General features: G+C 35.6%; 1 protein-coding gene across 6 annotated transcripts in view; it reads left to right on the top strand.

Annotated features, from left to right (window-relative positions):
* Positions 1–12,106, top strand: part of GPC5 (glypican 5) — a 720,327-nt gene that overhangs the window by 530,959 nt on the left and 177,262 nt on the right. The window contains exon 8 of one of the 6 annotated variants that reach the window (XM_064504711.1): positions 9,898–10,333. The exons of the other annotated variants lie outside the window; for them this stretch is intronic. Coding sequence (XP_064360781.1) covers positions 9,898–9,905 — 8 coding nt within the window. The 3' untranslated portion in view covers positions 9,906–10,333. Of the gene's footprint in view, positions 1–9,897; positions 10,334–12,106 lie in introns of those variants that run through there. 6 annotated transcript variants of the gene reach the window in all.

Here is a 12,106-nt window from a genome sequence, read left to right as displayed (position 1 = left end):
AACCTGAAAACACAATTCAGACTTTCTATAAAACAAAATATTGAAAGCTGATCAAACAGCAGATGAAGTAGATCTAAACACTGATATAAAGTAGCATTAGACATATTATTTTAGGATATGTGGTACTGTAAGGAGAATATCCGTCAACCAACTGACCATTCAATATTTTGGTCAGGCATCCGTTCCAAAAGAAACATCTTTCTTTTAGTTGCTGAAAGGCAGCATTATATGCATATGTAGTACATTAAGAACAAAGCCAATCAGTTTTATAGCATGAAGTGGCAAGGTGAGATAGATGCCACAACTTCATATAATGCCTGTGAATAGTAGACATAGTTTTGTGGGAGCAATTATACTCAGATTTGCCTTGTAAAGGGATAAGGCTAGTCTCTTTATGTTTTTTCCTATTGTTCCTCCCACTGGAATATTTCATTGTTTGATATCTGCACACACCCAGAATGAGGTAAAACAGAGTGGGACTGAAAACTATTGGATGCTTTCCATTTGTATTATTCAGTCTTGGAAGTCCAATGTACTGATTGCTTTAAACCAAAGAAAATTTACTGCTCAAGGAATTGTCATAGATATTCCCTTATTCCTGTGGCAATGCCCAGAAGGAGCCAAATGGGACTGAATCTCCAGTTTACATCCTAATGTATGTGCTTCCCTAGCTTACGCTGTGGTCGGATTACTACTTACTGTTGTGTTAATAAGATTTAATACCATCATCTGTTTATTACTATTCCTGAAAGCACAGTAATGGAATATGGGCTTCTTACTGGTCTATTGCTTTGCAAAGCAAAATGCATTTATTCAAACTACCTTGGTAGTGCTCTGATCATGCCTTAGCCTTATTCTAAACTACACAGAGAAGAGCAGTCTCACTGATAATATTCTAAAGATCACTTTCTGTTGTGACAGCAAGGCTACTGAAAAATTCATGGGGGATTCAGACCAGGTTTGAGGTATAAGCCATTACCTCTTTGGATAACTTGCATGTATTCATTTGCATCTTAACACAGAGAAGTGTACCCATCGTCTGAGCTGCTCACCCTGAAAGCATTTTTGCTACATTGCCTGCCACACGGACCCCAATCATGGTATACAAAATATTTCCTAATCTCAAAGAAAGAGGATAAAATCCAGAAATCCAGTCTTGCTTTGAAAGTGCATTCTTTAAAAGGTTTCTCATTTTTCTTTTTGGAGAACCATCTTTCTTAATGCTTTTTTTGCAAAGTGGTATAATCTTTTGGTCAGAAGAAAAAGAATGCCAGTTCTCACCTTACAAACAGAAAAAAATACTTAAAGCATTGTATACAAGGTATAAAAAAGTTGAAATAGCTAAAATTATCTCTGAGTTTTTCTCTGAAATGTAAAGTGTGTTCTGCAAAGTAGTTCAATTCAAAACCTGCATTTGTATTCAGCAGTAAGATGCACATTGTTCTGCAAAATAGCATAGAAGAGGAAAAGCATTGGGATTTTGCTGCCAGATCAGATATATCTGTTTCTACAAATGGAGATAGAATTAATCTGTCCTAATTTAGGCATCCAAAAGTTAGATCTCAAAATCTGAGTCTTCAAAAATATCTTTATATGCTCAGTATAAAGATAAAGCCATTTCCAGGATATATTTTCCCTTATTCCAAAGTAGATCAGATGAGTCATCTGCTGCAGATTCCTCTCCATTCTTAACTAGCTCAGACTTAGACATCTAACTACTAGACATCTAATAGTTAGCAAATTTCTAATAGATATAAATATAATTCTTCTATTAAAAAAAACAAATAAACTTTCTTTATGGAAGAAAACAACAGAAGACTATTGCAAATGTGATTTCTTAAGTCTCTTTTCTTTAACAAAGATCGAATTTAGCTGTCTGGGAATATAAACTGTTGGATCAAAAACCACCTTAAGGAGATAAGTATGAAAGATTCTGGGAAGCAAGAGTGCTGGTGGCTATTCCAAAGGTTTTTCCATTAAAATGTTCTCTCCTTTTTCTATTAGAAGGCATATGGTGCTACACACATTCCAAATAATCAGCTATGTTGCATTAATGACACACAGCAATATTAAAAGTATTTCTGCTTGGACTAAACATCTAAGAAAAGATGAATACATCTGACACTGACTTCCTTTATAACAAAGAAAATGTTGTTCTGCTTTTCAAGTTGTGGAAACTCTTGATGAGCTGTAAATAAGGTTGCATAATTATCACTTCATGCCATAGAGTGTTGCTTGAAATGGCAACTAAAAAGGGAGTCTGCAAGGAAATTTATGAGGATAGTCTTACCAGGAAGACATTGGGCTGGGACTTAGAGTCTTTGGTTCAGTTCCAGGGTCTTATGTAGCCTCAACTGTGTGGTCTTTGGCCACATCTGTAGAAATGGAGATGATACCTTCCTGTCTCCATGGGAATTTGTAATAATAAATGGGCTAATGTTTGTGAAGCATGGAAACACTGCATTGATGGTGACCACGCAAGCTACTAAATGGAATTTCAGAGTTAGTTGGAAAGTGATTCAGCTCTATTCAAAATAAATATCCAGGTGAAGGCCAGGAAGTAAAAATTCAAAGTGTTTTGTGTATGTTCTAAAGAATACAGACAATATATGTGCAGATAATCTGGTTTTATATTGTTATCACATATTCTATAGCTATTACTATCTTTTGTTATATCTATTTCCTCTTTCCAATAAGCCTGAACAGACTTCTGTTTCATACACCCTTCTACTCTCTTTGAAGACTACATGGAGCAGGGACTGAAAATTTAATATAAGAGGGCTTGTTTGAAGGAGAACTATGGAACATAGCTCCATCCAGAAAGCTGGTTGTATAACTGACCAACACAACGAAATGGAGTTAAATGGAACAAGTGGATTAAACTTGATTTCATTCCTGTAGTAGGAATGGAAATATGGAGTATGGAAATATACTTATCTATGACCTTGAATTTTTCTGCAGGAAGAGTTGAGTCTAGAGATAGATTTTAATCACATTTATTAAAAAATCAACTCAAAAATCTACTTGGTTCAGCTGATATTGTGTTATTGATGGATAAAATTGATCTTAAGCTTTGTAACAGTTACAAAGACTATAAGGGATACAGTTGATTGATAGTATTTAAAGCACAGATGTTTATTACATTTACTGCAGTGGTGGACTGCATATTGCAGATATTTACTCTGTTTCACCACTCATTACTTAGATGAAGATCCTTCTTTTCAAGAGGAGAGCTGTGATTCCTAAATCAAATGTTCCAATAAATAGACGTCAGTTCTTCAGCGAAAGACAAGTTCTAGAGCAATGCAATTCTATGCAAGAAGGACGGAGTGTTTACAAGCATCTGTTGACATTGCTGAAACTACAGCGGTCATATGTTTGTCACAGATGCCTGTCAATGAGACAAGAATTTCCTGCAGGTTCATAATTCCCAGGAAGGAATATGCCACTTGTGTCCACACAAACTTTCTTTTTCTTTTTGACTTCAGCTCTCAAGAAGATAGGCAAGCAAAATGTAAGACTTCCTCCTCACTGTACACCAATACTAGAAAAGATTCATGATGATATATTGTAAATGTTTGTGGGCAAAAGAGGATTAGGAGTGAGCTCTCTGAGGAAGTGCACATCTGGAGTTCCACATACAGATTCTGCTGGTTTGGCTCTTGTCCTGATATTTAGTTCTCTCCCTGGTGAATATAGTTAGGTTTTATTACTGTCAAAGTGAGGTTTTGACAGGAATATTTGACCCTAGAACTAGGGTTTGGTCCACATAATTTAAGCAGAGTATAAAGTGGAAGAATAGCAGACAGTTCAAAAGTGAGATTTCAAAAGTGTTCTTCATTCTCTGAATCTAACAAACTTTGCTAAATTCTAATTAACTCTGGTGGGAAGAGAGGTGGTGAAATGCCAAAGACATAAAATGTTGTGTTAAAAATGCATTAACACTGTTTTCAGTGTTTTTTCCATATTTCCATTTCTGCTAGGGGAACAAGAGTATAGGTCTATGGTAGGAAAGCCAGTTTTTTTCCTCAGCAAACCATTAAACTCCTTCTCAAAAAAAAAAAAAAAGTGAAAATGAAAATGAAATGTTTTAATACCCATGAAAATAAGGAAAATATTTCTTTATCTGGACTGGGCTATAGATCGTCACAGCCCAGTTCTCACCAAATTTTTATAGTTAACCTTGAGAAAAAGACAGGAAATGTGTCTGAATAAATCATGATGCATTCATTTCACTCAAAGGACAGTGCGAAAGCTGAGTTAGGAAAAGCATGGGGAATAGAAATCCTAACTAATTTTATAGAAAGCCTCTATGATGATACTGTTTGTTACTAAAAGGAGAAAGCATTTGCCAAGGCCACGTATTTTAGAGGTAGCTTTTCCACCTACAGTTATACTTTGTGATTGTCCAGCTTGTTTGCATTGTTTTCTTAATGAATTCAAACAACTTGTGTGGCCCTAGGCTAAGTATAGTTAAGCATCAATAAATTCCAATGCAGTTCATGGGATGTGATTTTTTGGCCTAGGTAATATCTCCCCCCAAAAAAGCTATAGATGTATCTAGCCTTTTTAACATAGTTTTCTCTGTGTTACTTGTGTCTGCAAATTAATTGCTCTTTTCATTTTCTGTAATACTCCCCCCAGGTTTTTTGTTTAGACTAATCTATTGATGGTGTGTGAGAAGGGTGTGGATGCTTTTATAAAGACTGACCTTAGAAAGGGATGGTATTTTGGATCAAATTTACAATCACAAATATGTACCTTAAAGTTCTAACTGTCCCCTGTACAGGAACACTGTCACACTGCAGGCACTGGAGGCAAGTCAAATATTGTCACTACTTACAAATCCATGGTTCTTATAAGATGATAAAATGTACCTCAATACAGAAGCAGAATTACATTTCTTTTCACTGATCGTGCATGAAATTTAAACACTTACTTTAATAATTGTCCTCAATAGATGCCTAAAATTAAAACACAAGTTAGGCAGCATCCTACTCTCATTGCTGCATCTCAATGGAACCCATTCAAGGCTTTTAAATTTGCACAGATCAAGGCATGTTCAGAAGCATAGCTCCAAGTTTCTGAGGAAATTAAGTGATACAGGGAGGTATTTAGTAAGTAGAGAGGTTTCCATGTGATTTGGTTTTGGATACAGTTTTGGACTTTAGTTTTGGACTTAATTTTCTTCAAGTCCTTTATTAACTCTATCTCCTTGTTCCCTCAATGCACTATACAGGGAGTCTAGTGCAGGATTCTGATTTTAGGCACAGATATCCATGACAGGCTCTACTTGAAGTATCAGGAGACTGATATGAAAAGTCTTAGCCAGTAAGGAAAAAAAATAAGACTATTATGTACAAGTGAAACAGGGGGCTTGTATAAAAGATGAGCTTTAACTATTTTTTTAATTAGCACATTATCTAGGGTGTTTTGTCCTCTAAAAATGCAAGAAAAGGTGTCATTTTGTTTCTCTGGCAATCATTCAAGGGTTTGATGATATGACAGTCGTTGGTTACACATAAGCTGCTTTTAGACTCAGTTGCTTTTTGGGGTACCAGGACTCAGAGTGAATTATAGTTGTCAGAAGCCGAATGCTCACCGTGGCAGTCTGTGTCTGTGGTCATATGCCTTGGCATTACTGTGTTGTGTGTATACCCTTTTGCAACAAGCTGAACCCTACATAATTTCTCTGCATGTTGTATTTTAATAATCATTATAAACTGAGTGTACTGAATATACTTGAGGCTGCTATTGGTGAAAGTTGGCTATTTCTGCAGTAAAATGTACCATGTGGAGCAGCTGATGATCAATTAATATTATCTGTGTATATTAGAACCTCCCAACTACTCTAGATTACTAAAGCAAGCCTTGGCTTGTTTCATTTTACTCTGCAAACAGTGCATCTCATTTTCTAAAATGCCAACCACAATCTTACAAAAGCTGGGAAAGAAACCATTTTCCCAACTTGGAAGTGTATTAAAATAATACACTGGACTCTTTTTGGTTTTGGGTCATGTTTAGAATTTTTTTTCTCCAAGTAATTTTGTTGTTAGATGGCTCTTTGTAGTAGTCTATCCCTTTCGTAAGGAGTCCCATACCTTAGATCCACCTACTTTTCTCTGAACTCTTCAACAACACAAAATTGATACATTAACTTTGCCTACATGTTGGCCTATAATTCCTTGTGTACCCTTGAGGAAATATCTTTTCTGGTGGCAAGAATGAAAACTGCAACTTCTAAAACAGCCAGACCTAAGCATCTGTCCAAGTAATAGGAAATTATCTGTCTCATCTTGTTTTGCGTAGCTCTGGGTAAATTCCTAAGATGAATTTTCCCTCTAACACCTGGAGTGAATTTGTAACATTAGATATGGCTCTGTTCCAACAGTACAACTACATCATCTTAGAGAAGTTCATGCAGCTAAATGTAACTGCTTCTGATAATAAAAAAATGCCTTCACATTTTTATTGGAACCATTTGTGTATACAACATTCAATTCTGTTGATGTTCAGATTAACTATACCATTATTTAGAAGCCTTGGAAATGTTTCCATTCACACTGTGTAATAACATTTTGGTTGATTTGGCCCCAATGGAAGATATAGCCCAAAGTGTATATTTGGAAAAGATAACATCTGTGCCTGTAAAAACCTTGCAGAATTACTTTGAGAAAAAGGCAATTAAATAATGTGGAACATTTGTGACTATGTAAATTCCATGAGGGATTCCTGACAGAATCGGGACCTTTGTGACATAATGTTAATGGCCATATATATCCTTTAACCAGCAATTTCACTAAAGAGCATGAGTCTCAGTAAAGAGGGAACACTTCAAAGGAGCATTCATCCAAACAACTAGAATGTTAGAGGACTGTTTAGTTAGAGAAATAAGTAAGAATTTAAATAACATTGTAGGAAGAGAGATTATTATTCATTTTACATCATAAAAATAGTACATGATGCTTTACAAAGAACATCAGATCCTCCTGACAAACCAATACGTGAGTGTCTAAATTATTAAGAAACTGATATATGTCTTTAAACTATGGAGAAAATTTAAAAATGTCTTAGCTTTTAAGCTTACTTCACATAATTACAGAACATACAAAATTAAAATTTATGTTAAGGAATAGAAGAGGAGACTGTTTTTGCCTCATGTGGAATTTATACTGATACTCAGTTGCTAACATGAGTTAAATTTTAGTATATCAGAAAGGACTTTGACCCCTATCGTTTAACATGATGACATTTATACAAAAAATGGCCTTTAAGAGCTATGGTTCAAGCTGATAGTTTCCTTATCCTAATTTAGATATGAGCAAAACAGAGTCTGAGATGATAGTGCCTATTAGCCAAGATCTTGATCTTGCAAAGTAATGCACACATGATTAGCTTCAAGTATATAAATACTCAGTTCACATATAAATACACAAATGTGTGTACGTGGGATCAAGACCTAAATCAGTACAGGGGCCAGATTCAGAACTATAAATCGTCACAAGAAATATGTACATATTTTTATATTTTTATATACTTGTATGTGCATATATTTACACATTATTATATATACATATATATTTATATCTATTCACAAAACTATGTCTTTAGCTGACAGTTTTCCCAGCTAGTGGAAAATACTCTGCAGCATAGGTAAAAAAGTGTATTCAAGAATCAGGGCCACGTGGCATCTCTTCCGCTATTTGCTGTTTAATTCAGTCCTGTTTGTAAGGAATTGATAATAATTTAATTAAATAAAATAAGAATTTCTAAAATGAGAGTCCAGTCCAAATTGGGTGCAGTGGGTGGGCTTCAGTTGTTACAGCATAAGTCTCTAGTACCATTTTTGGAGCCTTAAAATATGTGCACATGTCTTCTGTAGTTCCTGGGTGATGTGTGCCAATCTGTGAACGTTTCAAACGCCCTGTAGCACTGAATCATCATCTGAAACTGTAGTAGAGACCTATGATTGGCTGGCTGAACACAGCTCACTGGTTTAGGTAGGCACCTACATTGTGGATATCTAAATTTAAGCAGGCCAGATCTCACCCACAGAAGACAGTGAGTAATAATCTGAGTAATAACTTAGAAGAAAGACAGTGAAGAATAATCACCTCAAATTGGTTATGGGCAATCTTAATCAAGAGTCAGTTAAGTTTATATATATATATATATATATATATATATATATATGTATATGTATATGTATATATGTATATATGTGTGTGTGTGTATATATATATATATGTATATATGTATATATATGTATATATATGTAGTATATGCTTATCCCACTTGGATGTTTATATGACATACAAACATGTCATGTCCAGATGATATAGAAAGCAAGATTTGGTGTAAAAGCCACTTCCCCCTGAAATAGGCACATTAAAGCTGTGTTTCCATGGGTCAGTGTAACAGCTTGCTGCTGCCAAAAGCAGAAGTCTTGTTCCCCCTCTCTCCTTTATTGCTCTTCTGTCTTTCCACTTCTGCTTCTTGCTGTGCAGTTTCACCTCTTCCTCCTTGCCAGGTATGGCCAGAAACTGCCATGATTTGATTCAAATTATTAATCTATCTGAAAATGATCCAATTTTGTTTTTACAATTATTTTTCCATTGGTTTAGTGAGCTGAACCAGCTTACAGAGGAGTCGAACAAGAGTCAGATCCTCTAGTGGAAGTGGAGATAAAGGAGAGGAAAGGAGAAGCTAAACCATTCTGTTTCAGTAATGGCAAGCTTTCAAAGTCTAGTCTCATTCATCAAGGAGATCTGACTTACCAGTTCACCACCAGTACCAAAAGGAAGAGGTTTTGCTCTTCCCTTTCATGCTCCCCATCTTCACTTTCTGGCTGGACCACGTTATGAGCTGATCTAATTTACTAAAACTATCCCAGCAGTTTTCTACTGTCTTAGTGGGTTAAATCAGCTCAGTAAGAGTTCTGACAAGGGCCAGTGTAGGATAAAGGGAGGAAGAGAATTGCTTGGTAGGAAACAAGGGTGAGAGGTTATAAAGGGAGAGAAAAGGATGGGGGCTAGAGAGAAGGAGGGAGGTGGGATATGAAGAGGGGCAGGACTTCCTCCTTTTGGCATCAGTAACTCATGTGACTGGATGAGATGCACATGAAATCATAGACTTCTCTTCTCTCACCCTATCTTGGAGAACTTCACCTTGAATGGCAAAGAGGGAAGAGAAGAATGAGGTTTTTTACTATTAACTGAAGAAAAAAAATATTAATTGGTCACTACAGTACAGGAGATGATGTCTTATCTAACAAAGGGCTATTTATATCTCTAAGGAAGTGAAATAATGCTTACCTTAATCAAGCAGAATAAGCAAACTGTCTCCTGGATAAGGGGAAATAAACAGTTCAGGGAGAAAGATTAAATCTGTCTGGACGCCTTGGAGGATTTCAAATGGCAGATTGGTGACCACTATTCAGCAAGAAAGGGTTGTCTGTAGTTGATCCAAAGCATGCAGAAAGAGGTAATGCCTCAAAGCCACTTTGTCATGAAAACTGGCAGAAAGTCAGATAGATAAGGGGGAAATGGATATTCCAATTTAATTTCCATGTAAGCAGGTCAACTTTATTTGTCTTCCATTTTATCATCTATGCCTTTTATAGATATTTGTAACACCATTGTGTATTTTTGATGTTGCAAATAGTTACTTTTATTTTCATTTTACATCAATTTTGTTTGAATTAACAACGATTTTACTGTAATTACATAGCAGAGTATTTCTAACGCAAGAATGGGACAAATTTATAAACAAGAATCCTGGGACATTTTAACAAGTATCTGATGTAAAAGTCACTTTAACAAGTAACCTTATCTAGTCTATTTTCCAGAGAACTCAAAAAGTAATAGAGTATTCTCTCCTTTCCCTTGCATTGACCAGATGGATAGCTGCCATTACACAAATCCAGAGGATCAGAAGACCAGCAATAACTGAAAAAGCTGAGTGGCATGTAAGAAGATGCTGTGGTGTCTGGAGTAGAAATATGACATAGAATATAGAAATACTAGGTTAAGGAATAATACACTAGATCTGATTGTCGTTCAGCTTAGTGCTCAATATTTAATATACCACAGCTTAGATGCTGTCTTGACCCCTGAAGAGAGGTCTTCCAGTTCTCAGGCTCCTGGGATCCTCATTTTGCTATGAAAGCCTATAATTCTACCAGTTCCCAAGAACTGCACTCCACCCACAGTGAGAGAAGCCAACAACTTTATAATCATTATTCTTTTTCACTAACTGCAGAATGATATATCTTCACAGGGCTTATTACCTGGATACATGTATTGTATGTGGATTACAGGACATCAGATGTATCTTTTCCTTCCTAAAAAAATTTTCTATTAAAAATATTGAATGATATTCAAAATCTGTGCAATGCATCAAGCCAATAGTATCAAAGAGTTTCAGGTGAAAATTGTGGTTGACATTTCCGTAATTCTGGCATGCAGAAACCATTCAAAAGGGAAATCATTTCTGCTGAATATAAAACTTTCAGAGGTTCTTGAATTAACACCTGATGGAGCTAGGATTCATCACAAACCTTAAGTCCTTTCCTGTAAATGAAAAGCACCTGTTTCCCCCTGTGACCTCTCCATTGTAAAAGTGTGTTTGTGAGCTGATTTTAGAACAAAACAAAACTAGAAAGACTCAGAATGAAACAGCATGTGTGTTCTCCTTAAAGAGGGGATGAGAGACCACATCTGCGAAGAGCACATTTGTGACAGATGTTAGTATTATTACTTAGAATACTATTGAACACACTCTAATACAACATAAATCACTACAATATAGCAATTTCTAGAGTATAAAAGAAAACACTGTTATTATTATTACTGTTCAGTAACATTCTTTACACTCAGTGGCCACATATTTAAAATTTTTACATTTTTACATACCTTTTTACATTAGGATTATATTTTGATCTCATACAGTGAAACAGGTTAAATCTGAAAATGTTTCCACCTATTATGGAAGTAGTGGTGTGTTTTCATTCTTTTTTATTCCTTAATCTTTTATTTTATTCATTTTCTGATGAATTTCTGCACCAATTATCATTTGTGCACTGTGCCAAGAGCTAGTGTTCTTATAGATTTTAGGTGAACCCAATATGTTTAAAACACATTTAAATTAATCAGTTAGTTATATCATGTTTCTTGGTAGTTAAATGTTACATCAGTGGATACTTGAATTCTCCAGCTCTTTATTCAGAAGCTGAAAAAACTAGCTCATCCTATTTTGTAATTTTACAACCCAGGTAATTATTTCTGTTGTTTTATAATTTGTTATAATTGGTTGATTTGTTTCATATTATGGCTCATCTCAGATAAATTTCTTAAATTTCTGTAATAGTTTAATTTTTATTTTGATCTAAAATAGCATGTATATACATACACATTTACATACATATACTTTTTCATTTTATTTGCTTTAAAACTTTTCAAGATAGTCTTAGTTTTTCTTCAAGTTGTGAAAAAAAATTTCTTAACTTTAAAAAGGCTTTATCCTCAGTAAATCAAAGCCTTTCGAAGTGGCTGAAATGAAAAGGCAAGAACCACTTCTCCATGGGGAAGACCTGAGTTCCTGGCCCTGATCTGTGGACTGCTTCTCTCTTTTACTCTAAACAGTCGCTTGATAGAAAGCAAAAATAAACCCAAGCACAAGGGTTTTAATACTGTGCTGCCTTATTCTAGAGGAATTGGTTAAATATTAGGTTATTAAGCCCATGTTTCCATGGCAGCCTATGCAGATGTAAATGCTGACTGCTGCAGTCCCACCCTTTCCTGCATCTCTCATTCATGTGTTCCCACCTCCTGTGTTGGGCTCCTATTGGAGTTCACTGGACCCTTGGTTCACCTTTTCAGCATTCGATGCAAGAAGGAAATGATGTTTGACTCACAGGAGGGACTACCAATAACTGAACTGAGTACCAAGCAAGAAGCAGGAACAAATGGCTGAGATCTGGGTTAGTGCAAAGTCACAACAGCCAGCAGCTATAGAAGCATCAGGCTCATACTTCCTTATTTTTCTTTTGTCCCCTTGAAATTTCTGACCCCATGGGGATCCAAATTCAGCCAAAAAGGCAATCTGC

This window comes from Dromaius novaehollandiae, chromosome 1 (genome assembly GCF_036370855.1).
Source record: "Dromaius novaehollandiae isolate bDroNov1 chromosome 1, bDroNov1.hap1, whole genome shotgun sequence".
In the NCBI taxonomy this organism is placed as follows: Eukaryota; Metazoa; Chordata; class Aves; order Casuariiformes; family Dromaiidae; genus Dromaius; species Dromaius novaehollandiae.
The sequence above is the reverse complement of the archived record's forward strand: the minus strand, read 5'-3'. Positions and strand labels throughout refer to the sequence as shown.